We start from the raw sequence: 24,597 nt of genomic DNA, 5'->3' as shown, positions 1-24,597 counted from the left end.
TAACTTCATTGCAGTGTTAATGTAAGCCTACTTGTGACAATAAAGATAATAATTATTATTAATGAGAGGTGTTAATGGAAATGATGCTTCACTCTGTCTCTGTCTCTGACTCTGACTCTGACTCTGTCTCTGTCTCTGTCTCTGACTCTGACTCTGACTCTGACTCTGTCTCTGACTCTGTCTCTGACTCTGTCTCTGACTCTGTCTCTGACTCTGTCTCTGTCTCTGACTCTGTCACTTTCACTGTGTCTCTGTCTCTGTCTCTGTCTCTGTCTCTGTCTCTGTCTCTGCCTCTGACTCTGTCTCTGACTCTGTCTCTGTCTCTGACTCTGACTGTCTCTGTCTCTGTCTCTGTCTCTGACTCTGTCTCTGTCTCTGTCTCTGTCTCTGACTCTGACTCTGACTCTGACTCTGTCTCTGTCTCTGACTCTGTCTCTGACTCTGTCTCTGACTCTGACTCTGTCTCTGTCTCTGACTCTGTCTCTGACTCTGTCTCTGTCTCTGACTCTGTCTCTGTCTCTGTCTCTGTCTCTGTCTCTGTCTCTGACTCTGTCTCTGACTCTGTCTCTGTCTCTGACTCTGTCTCTGTCTCTGTCTCTGTCTCTGACTCTGTCACTTTCACTGTGTCTCTGTCCCTGTCCCTGACTCTGACTCTGACTCTGACTCTGTCTCTGACTCTGTCTCTGACTCTGTCTCTGACTCTGTCTCTGTCTCTGTCTCTGTCTCTGTCTCTGTCACTTTCACTGTGTCTCTGACTCTGCCTCTGCCTCTGCCTCTGTCTCTGACTCTGTCTCTGTCTCTGTCTCTGACTCTGTCTCTGACTCTGTCTCTGTCTCTGTCTCTGACTCTGTCTCTGACTCTGTCTCTGTCTCTGTCTCTGTCACTTTCACTGTGTCTCTGTCTCTGCCTCTGCCTCTGTCTCTGACTCTGTCACTTTCACTGTGTCTCTGACTCTGCCTCTGCCTCTGCCTCTGTCTCTGACTCTGTCTCTGTCTCTGTCTCTGACTCTGTCTCTGACTCTGTCTCTGTCTCTGTCTCTGACTCTGTCTCTGACTCTGTCTCTGTCTCTGTCTCTGTCACTTTCACTGTGTCTCTGTCTCTGCCTCTGCCTCTGTCTCTGACTCTGTCACTTTCACTGTGTCCCTGTCCCTGTCCCTGTCCCTGTCCCTGACTCTGTCCCTGTCCCTGTCCCTGTCCCTGTCCCTGTCCCTGTCCCTGTCCCTGTCCCTGTCCCTGACTCTGTCTCTGACTCTGTCTCTGACTCTGTCTCTGACTCTGTCTCTGACTCTGTCTCTGTCTCTGACTCTGACTCTGACTCTGACTCTGTCTCTGTCTCTGACTCTGACTCTGTCTCTGTCTCTGTCTCTGTCTCTGACTCTGTCTCTGTCTCTGTCTCTGTCTCTGACTCTGACTCTGTCTCTGACTCTGTCTCTGACTCTGTCTCTGACTCTGTCTCTGTCTCTGACTCTGTCTCTGTCTCTGACTCTGTCTCTGTCTCTGACTCTGTCTCTGTCTCTGTCTCTGTCGCTGACTCTGTCTCTGTCTCTGTCTCTGTCTCTGTCTCTGACTCTGTCTCTGTCTCTGTCGCTGACTCTGTCTCTGTCTCTGTCTCTGACTCTGACTCTGACTCTGTCTCTGTCTCTGACTCTGTCTCTGTCTCTGACTCTGTCTCTGTCTCTGACTCTGTCTCTGTCTCTGTCTCTGTCGCTGACTCTGTCTCTGTCTCTGTCTCTGTCTCTGACTCTGTCTCTGTCTCTGTCGCTGACTCTGTCTCTGTCTCTGTCTCTGACTCTGACTCTGACTCTGTCTCTGTCTCTGTCTCTGTCTCTGTCTCTGTCTCTGTCTCTGTCTCTGTCTCTGTCTCTGTCTCTGTCTCTGTCTCTGTCTCTGTCTCTGTCTCTGTCTCTGTCTCTGTCTCTGTCTCCGACTCCGACTCCGACTCTGACTCTGTCACTTTCACTGTGTCTCTGTCTCTGTCACTTTCACTGTGTCTCTGACTCTGTCTCTGCCTCTGTCACTTTCACTGTGTCTCTGACTCTGTCTCTGACTCTGTCTCTGTCTCTGTCTCTGACTCTGACTCTGTCTCTGTCTCTGTCTCTGTCTCTGACTCTGTCTCTGTCTCTGTCTCTGACACTGACACTGACACTGCCTCTGCCTCTGCCTCTGCCTCTGCCTCTGCCTCTGCCTCTGCCTCTGTCACTTTCACTGTGTCTCTGCCTCTGTCTCTGTCACTTTCACTGTGTCTCTGCCTCTGTCTCTGTCACTTTCACTGTGTCTCTGCCTCTGTCTCTGTCACTTTCACTGTGTCCCTGTCCCTGTCTCTGACTCTGTCTCTGTCTCTGACTCTGACTCTGTCTCTGTCTCTGTCTCTGACTCTGACTCTGACTCTGACTCTGTCTCTGTCTCTGTCTCTGTCTCTGACTCTGTCTCTGACTCTGTCACTTTCACTGTGTCTCTGACTCTGTCACTTTCACTGTGTCTCTGTCTCTGTCTCTGACTCTGTCACTTTCACTGTGTCTCTGACTCTGTCTCTGACTCTGTCTCTGACTCTGTCTCTGACTCTGTCTCTGACTCTGTCTCTGACTCTGTCACTTTCACTGTGTCTCTGTCTCTGTCTCTGACTCTGTCACTTTCACTGTGTCTCTGACTCTGTCTCTGTCTCTGTCTCTGACCCTGTCCCTGTCCCTGACTCTGTCCCTGACTCTGTCTCTGACTCTGACTCTGTCTCTGACTCTGACTCTGACTCTGACTCTGTCTCTGACTCTGTCTCTGTCTCTGACTCTGTCTCTGTCTCCTCTGTCTCTGTCTCTGTCTCTGTCTCTGTCTCTGTCTCTGACTCTGTCACTTTCACTGTGTCTCTGTCTCTGTCTCTGACTCTGTCACTTTCACTGTGTCTCTGACTCTGTCTCTGACTCTGTCTCTGACTCTGTCTCTGACTCTGACTCTGTCACTGACTCTGACTCTGTCACTGACTCTGACTCTGTCTCTGACTCTGTCTCTGACTCTGTCTCTGTCTCTGTCTCTGACTCTGTCTCTGTCTCTGTCTCTGTCTCTGTCTCTGTCTCTGTCTCTGTCTCTGACTCTGACTCTGTCTCTGTCTCTGTCTCTGACTCTGTCTCTGTCTCTGTCTCTGACTCTGTCTCTGTCTCTGTCTCTGTCTCTGTCTCTGACTCTGTCACTTTCACTGTGTCTCTGTCTCTGTCTCTGACTCTGTCACTTTCACTGTGTCTCTGACTCTGTCTCTGACTCTGACTCTGACTCTGTCACTGACTCTGACTCTGTCTCTGACTCTGTCTCTGTCTCTGTCTCTGTCTCTGACTCTGCCTCTGACTCTGCCTCTGACTCTGCCTCTGTCTCTGACTCTGTCTCTGTCTCTGTCTCTGTCTCTGTCTCTGTCTCTGTCTCTGACTCTGTCTCTGTCTCTGTCTCTGACTCTGACTCTGTCTCTGTCTCTGTCTCTGACTCTGTCTCTGTCTCTGTCTCTGTCTCTGACTCTGACTCTGTCTCTGACTCTGTCTCTGACTCTGTCTCTGTCTCTGTCTCTGTCTCTGACACTGACACTGACACTGTCTCTGTCTCTGCCTCTGCCTCTGCCTCTGCCTCTCTGTCACTTCACTGTGTCTCTGCCTCTGTCTCTGTCACTTTCACTGTGTCCCTGTCCCTGTCCCTGTCTCTGACTCTGTCTCTGACTCTGTCTCTGACTCTGTCTCTGACTCTGTCTCTGACTCTGACTCTGTCTCTGTCTCTGTCTCTGTCTCTGTCTCTGTCTCTGTCTCTGTCTCTGACTCTGTCTCTGACCCTGTCCCTGTCCCTGTCCCTGTCCCTGACTCTGTCTCTGTCTCTGTCTCTGTCTCTGTCTCTGTCTCTGTCTCTGACTCTGACTCTGTCTCTGCCTCTACCTCTGCCTCTGCCTCTGCCTCTGACTCTGCCTCTGTCTCTGTCTCTGTCTCTGTCTCTGTCTCTGTCTCTGACTCTGACTCTGTCTCTGACTCTGACTCTGACTCTGACTCTGACTCTGACTCTGCCCCTGCCCCTGCCCCTGCCCCTGCCCCTGCCCCCGCCCCCGCCCCCGACCCCGACCCTGACTCTCTCTCTCTGTTTTCAGGACCAGCTTCAGCAGTTGGAAGCGGAGTTGAGAGAAGTGACAAAAAACAAGGAAACTCTGAAGAGAAATTTTCTGGAGTTGACAGAGTACAACCATATGCTGAGAGTAACCCAGAATTTTGTAAAAAGAACTTCCGAAGTGAGTGACTGTTTGAGATTTGGGTTGAATTCTCGTATTTCACATCGGGGGGGGGGGAGGCGTTGGGGGGAGAGGGGGGGGAGGGGTTGGGGGAGCATGGGGGGAGAGGGTGAGTGGTTGGGGGGGGGAGAGGGTGAGGTGTTGGGGGAGAGAGTGGGAGGGGGCAGGGGGAGGGGTTGGGGAGAGAGGGGGGAGGGGTTGGGGGAGAGAGGGGGAGGGGTTGGGGGGAGAGTGGGGGGAGATGTTGGGGGAGAGGGGGGAGTGGTTGAGGGGTGGAGGGATTGGGGGGAGAGAGGGGAGGGGTTGGGGTGAGAGGGGGGAGGGGTTGAGGGGAGAGAGGGGGAGGGGTTGGGGGAGAGAGGGGGGAGGGGTTGGGGGGAGAGAGGGGGGAGGGGTTGGGGGAGAGGGGGGAGGGGTTGGGGGAGAGAGGGGGCAGGGGAGGGGTTGGGGGAGGGAGGGGGAGGGGTTGGGGGAGAGGGGGAGGGGGAGGGGTTGGGGGGAGAGTGGGGGGAGGTGTTGGGGGAGAGGGTGGAGTGGTTGAGGGGTGGAGGGATTGGGGGGAGAGAGGGGAGGGGTTGGGGTGAGAGTGGGGAGGGGTTGGGGGGAGAGAGGGGGAGAGGGGGGAGGGGTTGGGGGGAGAGAGGGGGAGGGGTTGGGGGGAGAGAGGGGGAGGGGTTGGGGGGAGAGGGGGAGGGGTTGGGGGGAGAGAGGGGGGAGGGGTTGGGGGGAGAGAGGGGGGAGGGGTTGGGGGGAGAGAGGGGGAGGGGTTGGGGGAGAGAGGAGGCAGGGGGAGGGGTTGGGGAGAGTGGGGGAGGGAGGGGGAGGGGTTGGGGGGAGAGGGGGGAGGGGGAGGGGTTGGGGGGAGGGGGAGGGGTTGGGGGGAGAGGGGGGAGGGGGAGGGGTTGGGGGGAGAGGGGGGAGGGGGAGGGGAGAGGGGGAGGGGTTGGGGGAGAGAGGGGGTAGGGGTTGGGGGGAGAGGGGGGAGGTGGAGGGGGGAGGGGTTGGGGGAGAGAGAGGGGAGGGGTTGGGGGGAGAGTGGGGAGGGGGAGGTGGGAGGTGGAGGGGGAGGGGTTGGGGGGAGAGAGGGGGTTGGGGTTGGGGGAGAGGAGGTTGGGGTTGGGGGGAGAGGGGGGGAGAGGGGGGAGGGGTTGGGGGGTGTGGGGGGAGGGGTTGGGGGGTGTGGGGGAGAGGGGGGTTGGAGGGGGAGGGGGGTTGGAGGGGGAGGGGTGGAGGGGATGGGGGGAGAGGGGGGTTGGGGGGTGTGGGGGGAGAGGGGGGTTGGAGGTGGATGGGATGGGGGGAGCACCGTATGAACGGGAGACCTGATGCTGTCTCTGAGTCTGAATTCTACACTGGGAACATGCCAACCCCCCCCCCCCCCACCCCCCGGCCTGGAATCGGTGGGGATGTGTGAGTCATGCACTTGCTATACTGAAAATTTTTAAGGCCCTTGGCCTAACTTACACCAAATCCTGTTCATCCAGCCCCCCTCCGCTCACTGACGAGCAGCGGATCCTGATTATGCAGCACTTGAATTTTGAATTCTCATTCCTTGTTTTCCACACACACCATGGCCTCAGCCCGGCACTCTTCCATGTCGGAGATGGGAGGTCAAAGGTTGTTGGATTCTTCAAAGGAGCAGGAAAAGCGATGGTTGAGCTGGTTTCCGTGGCAGCTCTCTCTCCTCACGGCAATTCATGCAAATCTGCCTGTGTCGTGGCTCCAGGACCAGCTCGGGGATCCGCCTGGAGAAGGTGTGCAAAAAGCAAACTCTTCTGGTAAACATCACCCCTCATTATTCCTGACAGTATTTTGAGGCAGTGACCAGTTTACCTGGTTCTTCGCTGTTGAATATCTTTGAGACATTTTGTCATTGCTGTAATTGAAATGAAAATGAAATGAATGAAAATTGCTTATTGTCACAAGTTGGCTTCAATGAAGTTACTGTGAAAAGCCCCTAGTCGCCACATTCCGGCGCCTGCTCGGGGCCTGGTATTTTGTCTTTAAAGCTGTAACCCTGACGATAACATCGCCGACCAGCACGGAATTTCCGTACTTCATACGGAAAATCTGCTTGAATCTGGCAATACGATTTCTCGCGTGGAAATACGCAATCCACATGCAAGCCCTTGGTCAAATCCAACCCGACACCTGGTTTCCGTAGGAGAGTATTGAAGCGAGAGGAGTTTGTTTTTCGGAGGGATGGAAAACAATGTTGAGGCAGCTCCCTGTGAAGGGCTGGCTGGCTCTGTGGGGTCGGGGGCGGGGTTTCCTTGGCGACAGCTGCTGGGAGACAGGGCCCCATGCACGCCCCCTCATCTCCGCCCCCACCTATACAATGCATGCGTGGCATGTGATCCTTTGCGCGGTCCAGCATCGAGATGCCTGGACGTGGATGTAAAAGCAATGGATTTGCATTTTCCATTTGTGTTTTCGACTTGTGCAATAACGGTATAAAGCTGGACTTCAGATTGGTGGGCATTTTTTCCTTTGTAATGAAAATACCGATTTTACTGCCAACATACTGATTTTTGATGTCTGGAATAGTGGTTTCTGTTGGGAAAGGTTGGCAGCTCCTCGATGATTTCACTGGCTAGGAACTGCTACTTTACTGCTCCAACAAAAGGAGCAGCCAGGGTGAAGTATCACTTTATATTCCACATCGCAAACATTATTTAGCTCATGTTCAAATCTGATTCCTGTTTTAAGAAGAGATCTTGCATTCAAAATAATCAGAACTGAAACCAGAGTGTAAAATCCAGCAACTGTGCCTCTGTGAAAATGAAAACAGACACAGAAAATACACAGCGGGCATGCCACTGTCTGTAAAAGTTGCATGCACACGGTCCCACTTTACAGCATTTGGCAAAAGATTGTTGGACAGGCTAAAAGACCAACTGCAGCCTCGGCAGCAGATTGGATTTGAAGTGATAATGTCGTCAGCTTTTGAAGTTCCAGAATGCAAATCAGAACAACAGCAAAAATGTTCCCCATCAAAGTGGGGCGGCTCTACCCCTGTGTGCAAACCTTTCTTTAGATTAGGAATGATATTGGGTCGTTCCGGGTGCGGCGATGACCAGCTAAGTCGCACGTTTCGGCAGCTCCCGGTGGAAAGGACTTTTGGGCTCTTGATAGGAGCCCCAACGGCAATTTTAACGGCTAAAAACACTGTGCAGTAAACCAGAAGGGAATCCCCCCTGGACACGGATGGAAAAAGGAGGAGAAAGTGGCCGGATTGCGGTGGATCCTCTAGAGCAGCGGCCAGGAAGGCAGGCACAAAGCAAGATGGCGTCGGAAGGAGGCAGTTTAATATGGGGCCCTGACCAACAAGAGTTCCTGTGGCGCTGTGTGGAAGAACTTAAAAAGGAGATGAAGAAGGAGCTGCTGGCTCCGATATTACAGGCGATTGAAAGGCTAAAGGAGGAGCAAAAGACCCAGGAGCAGGAGCTTCGGGTCGTGAAGGCAAAGGCTGCTGAGAATGAGGACGACATACAGGGCCTGGTGGTGAAAACAGAGATGCACGAGGCATAACACAAAAGGTGTGTGGAAAGGCTGGAGGTGCTGGAGAATAATGCGAGGAGGAAGAATTTAAGGATTCTTGATCTTCCCGAAGGTGCAGAAGGGGCGGACGTCGGGGCATATGTGAGCACGATGCTGCACTCGTTAATGGGATCGGAGGCCCCGACGGGTTTGTTGGAGGTGGAGGGAGCCTATCGAGTTATGGCGCGAAGACCGAGGGCTGGAGAAATTCCTCGAGCCATAGTGGTGAGATTTATCCGATATAAGGACAGAGAGATGGTCCTCAGATGGGCAAAGAAAACTCGGAGCAGTAGGTGGGAGAACGCGGTGATCCGCGTATATCAAGATTGGAGTGCGGAGGTGGCGAGAAGGAGGGCAAGCTTTAATCGGGCCAAGGCGGTGCTGCACAAAAGGAAGGTTAAATTTGGAATGCTGCAGCCGGCAAGACTGTGGGTCACACATCAAGGGAAACACCACTACTTTGAAACGGCAGAAGAGGCGTGGACATTTATTGTCGAGGAGAAACTGGAATAAGCGGGCTAGAAAAAGAACATTTGGGACAAAGTGGTGGGGTGAATATGTGGGGTGAAAAGGGGGAAGAGATGATTTCCCAAGTTGTTAATCCTGCGACCCTGTAACTTTTCTCTCTTCCCCATGTCGTGGGAGAGGAGGAGGAGCTGGGGGCGCCGGCCATTGGGGGCGGGGCCAAATGGGAAGCGCAGGCTTTGTTCCCGTGCTCTGGTAATCATGGCGGGAAGCAGGAAGGAGAGGGCCTCGCACAGTGGGAGCCGAGGTCACGGGGGGAAGCCGAGGTCGGCCAGAGTTTGCTGACTTCTGGGAGCAACATGGGGGTGCAATTACGCTAGTGAGGGATCTAGTGGGGGGGGTTAACTGGGTTGCTGCTGCTGGGGAGAAGGGGGAGCTGGTGTGGGGTGGTCGGGGCGGGAGGGGGCCGTTGGGGGGAGATACGGCTACGTGGGAACCGGGTGAGGAGCTGGATTGAAAAAGGAGATGGCTAGTCGACAAGGGGGGGGTAAAGAGCCCCCCAACCCGGCTGATCACGTGGAATGTGAGAGGGCTGAACGGGCCGATAAAGAGGGCACGGGTACTCGCACACCTAAAGAAACTTAAGGCAGATGTGGTTATGCTGCAGGAGACGCATCTGAAACTGATAGACCAGGTCACACTATGCAAAGGATGGGTGGGGCAGGTGTTTCATTCGGGGCTAGACGCAAAAAACGGGTGTGGCTATACTAGTGGGGAAGCGGGTAATGTTTGAGGCAAAGACCATAGTGGCGGATAGTGGGGGCAGATACGTGATGGTGAGTGGCAAATTGCAAGGGGAGGCGGTGGTCTTGGTAAACGTATATGCCCCGAACTGGGATGATGCCAACTTTATGAGGCGTATGTTAGGACTTATCCCGGACCTAGAGGTGGGAAAGTTGGTAATGGGGGGAGATTTTAATACGGTGCTGGACAGATCGAGGTCCAGGACCGGAAGGAGGCCGGCTGCAGCTAGGGTGCTTAAAGATTTTATGGAGCAGATGGGAGGAGTAGACCCCTGGAGATTTAGTAGACCTAGGAGTAAGGAGTTTTCGTTTTTCTCCTATGTCCACAAAGTTTATTCACGGATAGACTTTTTTGTTTTGGGAAGGGCACTGATCCCGAAGGTGACGGGGACGGAGTACACGGCTATAGCTATTTCGGATCACGCTCCACATTGGGTGGACCTGGATATAGGGGAGGAAAAAGAACAGCGTCCACCCTGGAGAATGGACATGGGATTATTGGCAGATGAGGGGGGGGTGTTTAAGGGTGAGGGGGTGTATTGAAAGGTACTTGGAACTCAATGATAATGGGGAGGTTGAGGTGGGAGTGGTCTGGGAGGCGCTGAAGGCAGTGGTTAGAGGGGAGCTGATATCTATTAGGGCACATAAAGGAAAGCAGGAGGGTAGGGAAAGGGAGCGGTTGTTGAAAGAACTTCTGAGGGTGGACAGACAATATGCGGAGGCACCGGAGGAGGGACTGTACAGGGAAAGGCAAAGGCTACATGTAGAATTTGACTTGTTGACTACGGGTAATGCAGAGGCACAATGGAGGAAGGCACAGGGTGTACAGTACGAATATGGGGAGAAGGCGAGCAGGTTGCTGGCCCACCAACTGAGGAAAAGGGGAGCAGCGAGGGAGATAGGGGGGGTGAGAGATGAGGAGGGAGAGGGGGAGCGGAGAGAGTGAATGGAGTGTTCAAGGCATTTTATGAAAGATTATATGAAGCTCAGCCCCCAGATGGGAAGGAGAGAATGATGTGCTTTCTGGATCAGCTGGAATTCCCTAAGGTGGAGGAGCAGGAGAGGGCGGGACTGGGAGCACAGATTGAGACGGAGGAAGTAGTGAAAGGGATTGGGAGCATGCAGGCGGGGAAGGCCCTGGGACCAGACGGATTCCCAGTTGAATTCTATAGGAAATATATGGACTTGCTGGCCCCGCTACTGATGCGAACCTTTAATGAGGCGAGGGAAAGGGGGCAGCTGCCCCCGACTATGTCAGAGGCAACGATATCGCTCCTTCTAAAGAAGGAAAAAGACCGCTGCAATGCGGGTCCTATAGGCCTATTTCCCTCCTGAATGTGGACGCTAAGATTCTGGCCAAGGTAATGGCAACGAGGATAGAGGATTGTGTCCCGGGGGTGGTTCATGAGGACCAAACTGGGTTTGTGAAGGGGAGACAGCTGAATACAAATATACGGAGGCTGCTAGGGGTAATGATGATGCCCCCACCAGAGGGGGAAGCGGAGATAGTGGTGGCGATGGATGCCAAGAAAGCATTTGATAGAGTGGAGTGGGATTATTTGTGGGAGGTGCTGAGGAGATTTGGCTTTGGAGATGGGTATATCAGATGGGTACAGTTGCTGTATAGGGCCCCGATGGCGAGCGTGGTCACGAATGGACGGGGGTCTGATTATTTTCGGCTCCATAGAGGCACGAGGCAGGGATGTCCTCTGTCCCCGTTATTGTTTGCACTGACGATTGAGCCCCTGGCCATAGCATTGAGGGGTTCCAGGAAGTGGAGGGGAGTACTCGGGAGGAGAAGAACACCGGGTATCTCTGTATGCGGATGATTTGTTGCTATATGTGGCGGACCCGGCGGAGGGGATGCCAGAGATAATGCGGATACTTGAGGAGTTTGGGGATTTTTCAGGGTATAAACTGAACATGGGGAAAAGTGAGTTGTTTGTGGTGCATCCAGGGGAGCAGAGCAGAGAAATAGAGGATTTACCGTTCAGGAAGGTAACAAGGGACTTTCGGTACTTGGGGATCCAGATAGCCAAGAATTGGGGTGCATTACATAGGCTAAATTTAACGTGGTTGGTGGAACAGATGGAGGAGGACTTTAAGAGATGGGACATGGTGTCCCTGTCACTGGCAGGGAGGGTTCAGGTGGTTAAAATGGTGGTCCTCCCGAGATTCCTTTTTGTGTTTCAGTGCCTCCCGGTGGTGGTCACGAAGGCTTTTTTCAAAAGAATCGAGAAGAGTATTATGAGTTTTGTGTGGGCTGGGAAGACCCCGAGAGTGAGGAGGGTATTTTTGCAGCGTAGTAGGGACGGAGGGACGGGGGGGGGACGGGGGGACGGGGGGGGGGGGGGGGGGGGGCTGGCACTACCGAGCCTAAGTGAGTATTACTGGGCCGCCAATATTTCAATGGTGTGTAAGTGGATGGGAGAAGAGGAGGGAGCGGCGTGGAAGAGATTGGAGAGGGCGTCCTGCAGGGGGACTAGCCTACAAGCTATGGTGACGGCACCGTTGCCGTTCTCACCGAAGAAATACACCACAAGCTCGGTGGTGGTGGCTACATTGAAAATTTGGGGGCAGTGGAGACGGCATGGGGGAAAGACGGGAGCCTCGGTGCGGTCCCCCGATAAGAAATAACCATAGGTTTGTTCCGGGGAGAATGGATGGGGGATTTGGAGCATGGTAGAGAGCTGGGGTAGCACAATTAAGAGATCTGTTCGTAGATGGGACGTTTGCGAGTCTGGGAGCGCTGACGGAAAAATATGGGTTGCCCCAAGGGAATGCATTTCGGTATATGCAACTGAGGGCTTTTGAGAGGCAACAGGTGAGGGAATTCCCGCAGCTCCCGACGCAGGAGGTGCAGGATGGAGTGATCTCAGAGACATGGGTGGGGGATGGTAAGGTGTCGGACATATATAGGGAAATGAGGGCCGAGGGGGAGATCATGGTAGATGAGCTGAAAGGGAAATGGGAAGAAGAGCTGGGGGAGGAGATTGAGGAGGGGCTGTGGGCTGATGCCCTAAGCAGGGTAAACTCATCGTCCTCGTGTGCCAGGCTAAGCCTGATACAATTTAAGGTGTTACACAGGGTGCACATGACTGGAGCACGGCTCAGTAAATTTTTTGGCGTAGAGGATAGGTGTGCGAGATGCTCGAGAAGCCCAGCGAATCACACCCACATGTTCTGGTCATGTCCGGCACTTACAGGGGTTTTGGGTGGGGGTGGGGAGGGGGGGAGAGGAGGAGAGGGGGGGGGGGAAGGGGGGTGGAGGGGGAGGGGAGGGGGGAGGGGGAGGGGAGGGGGAGGGGGGGAGGAATCGGACGGACTCTCGGATGTTATTGTATATGTATAGGCACTTGTTTTAGGTAATGTATATTGGACTGTTGGATTGTATCTTTGGAGAGTATTTATTTTTGACAAGGCAGTTGCCATTTAGTTTGGTTTTTGTTTCTGTTCATATATTATTTATTTATTTGTTTAAAACTGGCCACTGTTATTTATATTGCTTTATTGTTGTTTAAAAGAAACACTACGTATTGTTATGTTTGGCCAAAAAATCTTGAATAAAATATATTTTTTAAAAAAGGAATGATATTGGGTCCATGATAGGCCGGGTCTGTGGAAGGAGGAATATCGTTGGTCCGGTTGCTTTTTCGCAACTGTTTTTTTTCTGATGATGTTATTTTTCTCTCTTTAGCTTGATCTTTCCCACCAAGCGCAATTCGAGGAGTTTCCGTCTTTGGATAAAGAGCCGCTAATGGATTATACGAATATGCAGAGACTCGGAGCTAAATTAGGGTATGTCAGCATACCTGGTCTGTCAGCTGTGACACTCCTTCCATTGTATAGCTCCAAAAAAACAGAATTATCAGAATATGTGAACTAAGCAATTTTGAATTATGACGCGTTATCCGACATGTGGACATTGCTGGCAAGGCCAGCATTTCTTGTTCATCTCTAATTGCTCTTGAACTCAGTGGCTTACTAGATGGGGTTTTCCGACAATTGATAGTTTCATGGCCCCCATTACTGAGATTAGCTTCATATTCCAGCTATCATGGTGGGATTTGATTCCGTGTTCCCAGAGCATCAGCCTGGGCCTCTGGATTGCTAGTCCAGTGAGATTACCACGATGCCATGGTCTCCCCTAAAAGCAGTGACAGAGAGTCACAGATGTTTACAGCAGGGAAACAGGCCCTTCGGCCCGGCTTGTCCATGCCGCCCAGTTTCTATCACTAAGCTAGTCCCAATTGCCCGCATTTGGTCCATATCCCTCTAGTATGCCCACCCTGCCCATGTAACTGTCTAAATGCTTTTTAAAACACAAAATTGTACCCACCTCTACCACTGCCTCTGGCAGCCCGTTCCAGACACTCACCACCCTCTGTGTGAAGATATTTCCCCTCTGGTCTCCTTTGTATCTCTCCCCTCTCACCTTAAACCTCTGCCCTCTAGTTCTAGACTCCTCTACCTTTGGGAAAAGATGTTGACCGTCTACCTTATTGATGCCCCTCATTATTTTATAGACCTCTATAAGATCACCCCTAAGCTTCCTACGCTCCAGGGAAAAAAGTCCCTGCCTATCCAGCCTCTCCTTATAACTCAGACCATCGAGTCCTGGTAGCATCCTCGTAAATCTCTTCTGCACTCTTTCTAGTTAAACAATATCTTTCCTATAATAGGGCGACCAGAGCTGAACAGAGTGAAGACAGGAATGATGATTGCGGTGTGGGAGAGGGTACTGGGTGAGCTGAATGTACGGTGGCTGGCCCGGGCCGGGGCTGGTTCCTAGAGAGTGTTCATTCATTATGCTCCATGCATTATTATGTTTAGAGAAGTTTAAGTTGGAATAATGTTAGTGCATGTTCCAGAAAAACTTTTAAATATCATCAGCATTTTCTCCGTACTGTTTGAAGTGGTTTAATGGGATACTTGTACTTTTTTTACAATGTTATCGTGATCTTTTCCTTTATCCTGCTCTTGGCATATGTGCTGTCCCTCATTTGGCAGCTAGACTTTCATTTCCCTCTTCTACTCCTGCACTCGCTCTGCGTCTGTTCCTTTCTTCCTCTAAAGATCTGTACATTTTTAGCCTTTTGGTAAGTTTTCTGCACACCAAGGTTGCGACATGTCCGTCGCCGGAGTGAGGTGCAAGCTCCCTCTACTCTAACCCCAGCAGTGCAGTCCCATCATGAAGTTCTTAATGTCTTTGTCACCAGTCTGGGTTGCAGGAGGTGAATCTGGACAATTCCAGTGTAGCGAGTAAGGCCCCTTGACCCTGAGTCACTGTGGGCCGGGTTTTAAATGCTAAATCTAACCTCTTCCAGAGCTGAAAAGAGAACGATAAAGTGCATTCTCGCCCTTGACCCCACAACCCTCCGTCCTATTCTACAATGATCTGGTTATATTTATTCATCTTTATATCAAATGTTTAGTCATTTGGTAGTACAGAACTTGAGTATTGCTGGAAAAAGAGACAGGCTGGCGAAGCTTTTTGCCTTGTACTCATCAGAACAGATTCACAAGAACACCAATTGTAAAGGCAACAACAGTTTATGCTGCATGAGAAATGCTGATTGGCTGGCAAGTGCACTCAGATTGGTAAAGACTTTGCCATGGAGAATGTACCAGGGAACAGTTAACTGCCCAACGTTTGTTTAAATTCAAACCAGACAGGTCAGCTCTGATTGATCAAGGCATTGCCATGGGGAATGAACCAGGGAATGGCTGTCCCTCAAGCTTTTGTTTACCTGAAAAATGTGCATTGCATAGACTTGCTCCTCCTGTCTGTAAAGGACAGGGCCCCGTGTGTAAATACATATGGCTTCCAGCATGTGTAGGTGAACCACAATACCAGCCCGACGGATAATCTTAAATTGGTTTTCAGTGTAATTCTTAGCACAGTCAGGATTGTTTAGCAAGTCCTGTCCAGTCGCAGAATCAGAACCTGTTGGAAACTAGGTTTTGAGTTTTGCAAGCTCAGACTGGGGGCAGCACGGTAGCACAGTTGCTTCACACGCCAGGTTCCCGGGTTCGATTCCCGGCTTGGGTCACTGTCTGCGTGGCGTCTGCACTGTCTGCGTGGAGTCTGCACATCCTCCCCGTGTGTGCGTGGGTTTCCTCCGGGTGCTCCGGCTTCCTCCCACAGTCCAAAGATGTGCAGCTTAGGCGGATTGACCATGATAAATTGCCCTGAGTGACCAAAAAAAGTTAGGAGGGGTTATTGGGTTACGGGACAGGGTGGAAGGGAGGGCTTAGGTGGGTCGGTGCAGACTCGATGGCCCGAATGGCCTCCTTCTGCACTGTATGTTCTACGTATCTATGCTGTATTCCTGAACATGTTTCCCATTGACACAGCTGTCAGTGATCCTTTCCCATTGACACAGCTGTCAGTGATCCTTTCCCTTTGATACAACTGTCAGTGATCCTTTCCCTTTGATACAGCTGTCAGTGATCCTTTCCCATTGGTACAGCTGTCAGTGATCCTTTCCCATTGATACAGCTGTCAGTGATCCTCTCCCATTGATACAGCTGTCAGCGATCCTCTCCCATTGATACAGCTGTCAGCGATCCTCTCCCATTGATACAGCTGTCAGCGATCCTCTCCCATTGATACAGCTGTCAGTGATCCTTCCCCATTGATACAGCTGTCAGTGATCCTTCCCCATTGATACAACTGTCAGTGATCCTTTCCCATTGATACAGCTGTCAGTGATCCTTTCCCATTGATACAGCTGTCAGTGATCCTTCCCCATTGATACAACTGTCAGTGATCTTTTCCCATTGATACAACTGTCAGTGATCCTTCCCCATTGATACAACTGTCAGCGATCCTTCCCCATTGATACAACTGTCAGCGATCCTTCCCCATTGATACAGCTGTCCGTGATCCTCTCCCATTGATACAGCTGTCAGCGATCCTTCCCCATTGATACAACTGTCAGCGATCCTTCCCCATTGATACAGCTGTCCGTGATCCTCTCCCATTGATACAGCTGTCAGCGATCCTTCCCCATTGATACAGCTGTCCGTGATCCTCTCCCATTGATACAGCTGTCAGCGATCCTTCCCCATTGATACAGCTGTCAGCGATCCACTCCCATTGATACAACTGTCCGTGATCCTCTCCTATTGATACAGCTGTCAGCGATCCTTCCCCATTGATACAGCTGTCAGTGATCCTCTCCCATTGATACAGCTGTCAGTGATCTTTTCCCATTGATACAACTGTCAGTGATCTTTTCCCATTGATACAACTGTCAGTGATCCTTTCCCCTTGATACAGCTGTCAGTGATCCTTTCCCATTGATACAACTGTCGGTGACCGTATCCCATTGATACAGCTGTCAGTGATCCTTCCCCATTGATACAGCTGTCAGTGATCCTTCCCCATTGATACAACTGTCAGTGATCCTTCCCCATTGATACAGCTGTCAGTGATCCTTCCCCATTGATACAGCTGTCAGTGATCCTTTCCCATTGATACAGCTGTCAGTGATCCTTCCCCATTGATACAGCTGTCAGTGATCCTTCCCCATTGATACAGCTGTCAGTGATCCTTCCCCATTGATACAGCTGTCAGTGATCCTTCCCCATTGATACAACTGTCAGTGATCCTATTCCATTGATACAGCTGTCAGTGATCCTTCCCCATTGATACAACTGTCAGTGATCCTATTCCATTGATACAGCTGTCAGTGATCCTTCCCCATTGATACAACTGTCAGTGATCCTATTCCATTGATACAGCTGTCAGTGATCCTATTCCATTGGTACAGCTGTCAGTGATCCTTCCCCATTGATACAACTGTCAGTGATCCTATTCCATTGATACAGCTGTCAGTGATCCTATTCCATTGATACAGCTGTCAGTGATCCTATTCCATTGATACAGCTGTCAGTGATCCTATTCCATTGGTACAGCTGTCAGTGATCCTTCCCCATTGATACAGCTGTCAGTGATCCTATCCCATTGATACAGCTGTCAGTGATCCTATTCCATTGGTACAGCTGTCAGTGATCGTTTCTAGAGTGTTGTTGATCAGGGACTAAAATGCCTGGAATTTATTTATTTATTTTCCCAGTTTAAGTGAGTGACATCTTGAGCGAAAAATCTGTTTAATTTAATCTTCAAATTGTGTGGTGTAAATTTTATAAATTTGGGGTTGCGACTATAAATCAGATTTAACAGCTGCCATCTGTTGTCAGAAATGGGCCCAGAATTTTTGTAAATTTGTGCCTGAGTTTGCTTCATCTGAAAAGTGTATGTTAATAGGACATTTCTCCTGTTAAATAATTGGTTCATTACCGGGGTTTGCATTTGATTGTGTGGAGTTCCTGTAAATGTGCAATGGTCAGACTCTAAGGACACATCTCACCTATTTAACAGCGTTTCCAAGCTCTCGTAAAACCTGCCCTGGTCAGAGAGTAAGAACTCGATTTTTCTCCAGGTGTAGCAGTCCACGTAGTGAGTGGCAGCTGCCATCTGTTACTTTCCCTATGGTTCCTCTAACGTCCTCTGTGGTTGTCTGAAGCACTCTCCGTCTTATCGACCATGCCCATAAATATAGTATGTTTGCCCAACAATACTTTGTGCTCAAGAGGTCACGCCAAGATATGAAGCTGGTTAGAACGTTAATCACATGGCCCTGAGCTGGGTGGCATGGGTGCGCAGTGGTTGGCACTGCTGCCTGATGGTGACGCAGTGGTTAGCACTGCTGCCTCATCGTGGTACAGTGGTTAGCTCTGCTGCCTCACGGTGGTGCAGTGGTTAGCACTGCTGCCTCATCGTGGTACAGTGGTTAGCTCTGCTGCCTCACGGTGGTGCAGTGGTTAGCACTGCTGCCTCATGGTGACACGGTGGTTAAAACTTATGCCTCACGGTGGCACAGTGGTTAGCAATGCTGCCTCACATGGGCACAGTGGTTAGCACTGCTACCTCACAGCTTTGCAGTGGTTAGCACTGCTGCCTCACATGGGTACAGTGGTTGGCACCGCTGCCTCACAGTGGCACAGTGGTTAGCACTACCACCTCACATTGGCACAGTGGTTAGCATTGCTGCCTCTCAGTGATGCTGTGGTTAGCCCTGCTGCCTCTCGGTGGTACAGTAGTTAGCACAGCTGCCTCACTGTGGCACAGTGGTTAGCACTACCACCTCACATTGGCACAGTGGTTAGCGCTGCTGCCTCACATTGGCACAGTGATTGGCACTGCTGCCTCTCAGTGATGCAGTGGTTAGCACTGCTGCCCCTCGGTGGTACAGTAGTTAGCACAGCTACCCCACGGTGGCACAGTGGTTAGCACTGCTGCATCATGGCGGCACAGTGGTTAGCACTGCTGTCTCACTGTGGCACAGTGGTTAGCACTGCTGCATCATGGCGGTACAGTGGTTAGCACTGCCACCTCACAGTGGCACAGTGGTTAGCACTGCCACCTCACAGTGGCACAGTGGTTAGCACTGCCACCTCACAGTGGCACAGTGGTTAGCACTGCCACCTCACAGTGGCACAGTGGTTAGCACTGCCACCTCACAGCACGGTGGTTAGCACTGCTGCCTCACGACGCCGTGGACCCAGGTTCAATCGCGGTCCTAGGTTACACATTCTCCCCGTGTCTGTGTGGGTCTCACCCCCACAATCCAAAGATGTGCAGGGTAGGTGGATTGGCCACGTTAAATTGCCCCTTAATTGGAAAGAAGAAAGAATTGGGCAGTCTAAACTTATTTTTCAAAAGTGTCCCTGAGCCATGGGAGTTTCTGTTGTTACATATCACAGAGAAACACAATTTCCACACACTCTGCACATTGGACATTTGCCAGCGATCTCCATATAAATCATCTTTTTGTGGAGCATTTATTTGTAGCGATTGAATAAATCAATGTTTTTCCGGATTTTGCTGTTTGTTGACATCACTCCCCTCACTGGCTCCAGTTAAATTTGGTGGTGCTTTAGGAGCAGAATCCTGCTGTTATTCCTTTGCCGTGTCTCGAGCTCAGGTTGGGAAATGCTTTTTTCTGCAGGTTCATAGCTGGCATTATTCATCCATGGAAGGTTGGACCTTTTGAGCGAATGCTGTGGAGAGTTTGTAAGGGTTATACAATCCTTACATATGAGGAGTTAGATATACCTCTAGAAGATCCAGAATCTGTGAGTATTTGCAAGATGGACTCTGTTCTCTCCCTCCATCTCCCCACTTTCTCTACCCACCCTCTCCCCACTTTCTCTACCCACCCTCTCTCTCACTTCATCCTCTCCCTTGCTGCTTTCTCTGCACTCCCTCTTTGTCGCCCCTCTCTGGTACGTGCCCCCACCCCTGCCCCTCTGCCCCCCCACCCCTGCCCCTATGCCGCCCCCATCCCTCGGGCTGCCCCACCCCCCTGAACCCTCCCCTCCTACCCCCTGCTCTCCTACCCCCTGCTCTCCCTGCTTCCCCCTCTTTTCTTCTCTGTCATACATTTTTTTAACCTATGTTTCTACCTTTAGGGTGAAGATGTGAAATGGGTTGTGTTTTTAGTGTCGTACTGGGGGGAGCAGATTGGTCAGAAGGTGAAGAAGATATGTGATTGGTAAGAGAACATACCCTTTCATCGAATCAGGCAGCCCCTAGTAATGGTCGGTTGGTTCATTGAGTCTGTGCTGTATCTCTGAACGAGCTTTCTAGTTAATCGCTCCATGCTCTTCCCTGCAGCCCGACAAATGTGTCCTTTTCAAGTATTTATCCAGTTATATCTTGATTTTTCAATGTTTTTTAACTTGATCACTCAATTCAGCAAATGAGTAAGTTGGTTATTATATAAAGCAGATCAGGGAAAGTCATAATGTTGCCGGGTCAGCGTTGGCGCGGCCGGGCACCGTCAGGGCTGCATTGGTGTCGCTGACTGACCAGCTGACCGATGATTCCGCGCAGCAGCTGTGTAACTAGGTGCTGGACTCCAGACAGCGTTTCCTGACCTCTGACAAGCTGAGCACTGTCACCACTGTGACACAAACACTCCCGATCGTGCTGCCCTGGGCAGCTCTCGCGCTCTCTCTCGTGGCCAGTTACAAAGCAGCTTCGGCAAAGACTGGGCTTTGAGCTGCTTCACTGCTCACCGTTGAGAGTGTGGTGTGATGGAGGTGAGAGCAGGAAGGATCGAGTTTCCATCTATGTAGTGGTTAGCACTGTTGCTTCACAGTGCCAGGGTCCCAGGTTCGATTCCCGGCTTGGGTCACTGTCTGTGTGGAGTCTGCACGTTCTCCCAGTGTCTGTGGGTTTCCTCCGGGTGCTCCGGTTTCCTCCCGCAGTCCCGAAAGACGTGCTGTTGGTGAATTGGACATTCTGAATTCTCCCTCTGTATACCAGAACAGGCGCCGGAATGTGGCGACTCGGGGATTTTCACAGTAACTTCATTGCAGTGTTAATGTAAGCCTACTTGTGACAAGAAAGATTATTGTGATTGTATAATTGTACAAGTGAATATTCGCACTTAAACTATTCCATTTGAAACCCATTGTTTGCAGTTATCACTGTCACGTCTATCCATATCCAAACACAAACCAGGAGCGAAAGGACATTGTGGCAGGTCTCAACACTCGAATACAAGATCTCCACACAGTAAGTCACTCCACATCTCGCCTGTGTTCGGGCTAGAATTTCAGTTTGCACTCTGATGGTGTTACAAACTCCACAAAATTCAGTTGGAGACTCCTGTAGAGTGGAAGCAGCCAAACTTTACAAGAAATTGTGTTTAGCCAATTTGCTAACAAGACCAACAAAGAATGAGTGAATGATCTAATGCCCTTGTTTTTGGAGGTGGTAGTTGAAGGAGAGATATTAAGCCAAGACTGGGGGACTTCTTTACTAACTTCAAATGTGTAAGGAACCTCTTTTAAATCCTTGTCAAATTCTGGTTTCCTCTTTTCAATTCACGTCTTGCTGGCTGCTGTTAAACTACAGACTATTGACCCCCCCCCCCCCCCCAAAGCTACTATTTGAACTCGCCCAAGTGGATTCTCCTCCATGCAGTGTGCTGTGTGGCAGCTTCCCGCTATGTCATTTTGATGGACTTGGCTAGCAGCCAGTCAGCTCTTCTGAAATTCCAGGATTTATCCCATTCTTGATTGTGATTGGTGGACCCCTTCAGAAGCTTCCTGAAGGTTTCTGAAACAGAAGGCAAGTTCCACTTTTGTTTTCAGTTTCTGCTTGGTTATGGAAATCAGCAGGATCTGATTTAAACACCTTCAGCTGAGGCTGGTGATTTTTAAACACTACCCAGCCAGGCCTGCAAAGGTCATTTCTGATTGAAAGACTACAAGCAGCAGGCAGGCCTGTGCAAGTTTAATTCTCTGAAAGGCTGGGGGAAAAAATCAGTCTGATATCTCTCCATAGCACAGCCGAAAACCTTTGCCAGACAGGCAGCTGAAAGGTAGTGTGGACAGTCAACCTGCTGTAAACTCTCAGGTGGAGAATTCTAATATTATCTCAGTGAGACTGAGAGTCTGTCTTTTTCTTTAATATAAATTTAAAATACCCAGTTCTTTTTTTTCCCCAATTAAGGGGCAATTTAGCAGGGCCAATCCACCTACACGGCACATCTTTTTGGGTTTGGGCAAGACACGCGCAGACACGGGAAGAATGTGTAAACGCCACACGGGCAGTGACCCGGGGCCGGGATCGAACCTGGGTCCTCAGCGCCGTGAAGCGGCAGTGCTAGCCACTGTGCCGCCCGGACTGGGAGTCAATCTGGTGGAGGCCTGGTACAGGTGAAGGTGACTCTCCAGCTGAATTCCTGCAGCCCGCCTGGTCTAATTGAAGGCAGATACTAGAAGATCCAACCCAAGGAATGGTTCTCAACACCTCGCATTCTGAGAAGATCACTTCCTACAAAGACCACTACCTCAGCAGCGAAGATTCTCATCTCTCTTCCCGTTTAGTCCACATTGTTCCTTCCCCGTCGTTCCTTTGTATCTGACTTGTGTGTATGTGGGTGGAGGATGGGGCAGTGTTCGGAGAGTAATTACCATTGTTCTATTATCGCTATTGGATGTTTAACTCTTCTCCTGTTGTAAATAAATAGTTGTGTTTTATTTACAAATCTGGTGCCTGTAAGTCATTGGGTCTAAGATCTCAGGAACGTATATGAATTATTGGTTAATTCACTTCTGTTGGGACTCCGGGGTTTGTGGGGCTGGAATTGACCGTGCGCTCGCCCAGGGTGTTGTAACAAATGGTTCAGGCACTGAGGCCCCAGTTCAACATCTCCTCTGAAAGGCAACACTTGTGCTGCAACAATCTCTAGCACTGCCCCTCTGACAATGCAGCATTCTCTCAGGACTGCCCAGGGGATATTAGCCCAGATTGTGCACAGTTTGGTATCCTTACCGAAAGAAGAACATGCTTGTCTTGGAGGACTTGCAATGAAGATTCACTAGATTGATTTCTGGGTTGAGCGGGTTGTCCTGTGAGGAAATATTGAAATGAAATGAAATGAAAATCGCTTATTGTCACAAGTAGGCTTCAAATGAAGTTACTGTGAAAAGCCCCTAGTCGCCACATTCTGGCGCCTGTTCGGGGAGGCTGGTATGGGAATATTGGCCCTATAGTTCTTGGAGCTTTGAAAAATATGAGGTGAAATCATTGGAACATCAGATTATTAAGGAGCTTGACAGATAGACTCCGAGAAAATATTTCCCCTGGCCAGAGAGTCCTAAACACGGAATCACAGTCTCCGAATAAAGGGGACGATCATTTCGAACTGAGACGAAGAGAAATTTATTCACTGAGAGTTTCTCAACCTTTGGAATTCTCTACCCCAGAGACCTGTGGATGCTCAAGTTAGAAATCGACACATACTTGGGTGTTAAGAGAATCGAGGGATGTGGGGATTGGGAGGGAAGGCCTACCTGTGGTAGAAGATCAGCCATGATTTAATTGAATGGCGGAGCAGGCACGAGGGTGAAATGCTCTCCTCTTGGCCCAATTACTTATGCTGTTCAGACTGAGAGATGAGAATGATGCTTACAGAGAACCCCCGGTTCATTGATTTATGAAAACCATCCAGATTTATTGTCTGAATCGTTATTTACAAGGGATGGGGGGTGAAATCCAGAAGCATTGTTTTAGGTTTTCTTTTAAACTTGTTTCCTCAGGTGTTGTACAGAACTGAGGAATACCTTCAGCAAGTTCTGTCCAAGGCATCAGAATCCATCCACACGTGGCTAATTCAAGTGAGGAAAATGAAGGCCATTTACCACATCCTGAACCTCTGCAGCTTTGATGTCACCAATAAGTGTCTGATTGCCGAGGTCTGGTGTCCAGTGGCTGATCTGCCTAAAGTTCGACAAGCATTGGAAGAAGGATCTGTGAGTGCTGCTTAATGTTTCATTAAAGCATTGACTTTGACTGTAGTGGGTCACATTGACCCGAGGCAAGACTCTGATAGAAATGAAGCGTGTTTGCTTTCAGTTTTTCCAACTCTGGCTGTCAAGTTTTCGCTAGCACAGTCTTGTTTCCTTGCCCCTCTTCCCTGCCCCTCCAATCAGCATTATGTCCTGTGAGAGTACCTTTAAGACATGGATGTTTAAGCAATGTACCTTTAAGAAAACAGTGATGTCAGAGAGTGGGTGGAGCTGAGGTCAGGTCAGCCATTTTGCAGTTTAGTTTTGCAGTTTGAAAAGAGCTTGGCAGTGTCTGTGTTTGCAGTGAGCTGGATCTCTGCCATGAAAGACTATCTCTGGATCATTTGGGTGATTTAAGCTCATAATAGTAAAGCCTTTAATCTGATGTGATTCTGTTTAAAGGTGTTAAATCTCTTGGAAGTTTGAAGGAACATTTTGAGGAATTATTTACTGTTGCAATATTTTCTGAGTTATCCTTGAAGTAAGGAGTGTTAAGAGATCCAATGTTTATTTAAGATGTTAAGTTGAGTTCATGGAATAAACAGTGTTTTGTGTTTAAAAACCCACGTGTCCATAATTGTAATCCCACACCTAGGGAACAAGCCGTGTGCTTGGAAAAGCAACAAATCCATGATACATTTTGGGGTTCTGAAAATGCCTCGCGCATAACAATTGGGGGCTCGTCCGGGATAAAAGTCGGGCTTTTGTGAACTTAAAGACAGTGAAGGATTGTTGCTTTTCCGGTGTGGTATTTTAGTTTTAGTGGGGAGAGTGTTGTGAACAATGGCTCTTTCAGAGGCTCAGAAGTTTTTGGGGGTGGAGAATGTCACACGTAGTACTTTACGGAAAGAAGCGAAAAGCAGACTGTTAGATTTGGCAAGAACATTGCAGTTAACATTACCTGACAAAATGCGAAAAGATGAGGTAATTATGGCGGTGGTTAAGCATTTAAAGTTGCCTGAGATAGAGTTTGACTCATTGGAAATGGCAAAAATGCAGTTGCAAATTAAACAAATGGAACATGAGAAAGAATTAAAGCGGCTTGAATACGAGAGTGAGAGAGGAAAAAGAAAGAGAAAGAGAGAGAGGAAAAAGAAAAGGAGAGAGAAGAAAGGAGAAAAGAAAGAATAGCCCTCGCAGAACAAAAAGAAAAAGAAAGGGAGATACAGA

At 50.1% G+C, this 24,597-nt stretch overlaps 1 protein-coding gene across 4 annotated transcripts in view; it reads left to right on the top strand.

The window, feature by feature from the left end:
- The window catches only part of LOC140426618 (V-type proton ATPase 116 kDa subunit a 2-like), a 155,806-nt gene that overhangs the window by 68,343 nt on the left and 62,866 nt on the right, over window positions 1-24,597 (top strand). For 3 of the 4 annotated variants that reach the window (XR_011948248.1, XM_072511769.1, XM_072511660.1), the window contains exons 4-9: window positions 4,106-4,243; window positions 12,749-12,849; window positions 19,071-19,197; window positions 19,534-19,616; window positions 20,551-20,644; window positions 23,179-23,391. Coding sequence is in view for 3 of the 4 variants with exons in the window: in XM_072511769.1 (XP_072367870.1) it covers window positions 4,106-4,243; window positions 12,749-12,849; window positions 19,071-19,197; window positions 19,534-19,616; window positions 20,551-20,644; window positions 23,179-23,391 (756 nt within the window). In the remaining variant the exon portion in view is untranslated. The remainder of the gene's footprint in view (window positions 1-4,105; window positions 4,244-12,748; window positions 12,850-19,070; window positions 19,198-19,533; window positions 19,617-20,550; window positions 20,645-23,178; window positions 23,392-24,597) is intronic. The other variant, XM_072511843.1, reaches the window with a different exon arrangement.

The sequence above is a fragment of the Scyliorhinus torazame genome, chromosome 1, assembly GCF_047496885.1.
Source record: "Scyliorhinus torazame isolate Kashiwa2021f chromosome 1, sScyTor2.1, whole genome shotgun sequence".
In the NCBI taxonomy this organism is placed as follows: Eukaryota; Metazoa; Chordata; class Chondrichthyes; order Carcharhiniformes; family Scyliorhinidae; genus Scyliorhinus; species Scyliorhinus torazame.
The sequence above is the reverse complement of the archived record's forward strand: the minus strand, read 5'-3'. Positions and strand labels throughout refer to the sequence as shown.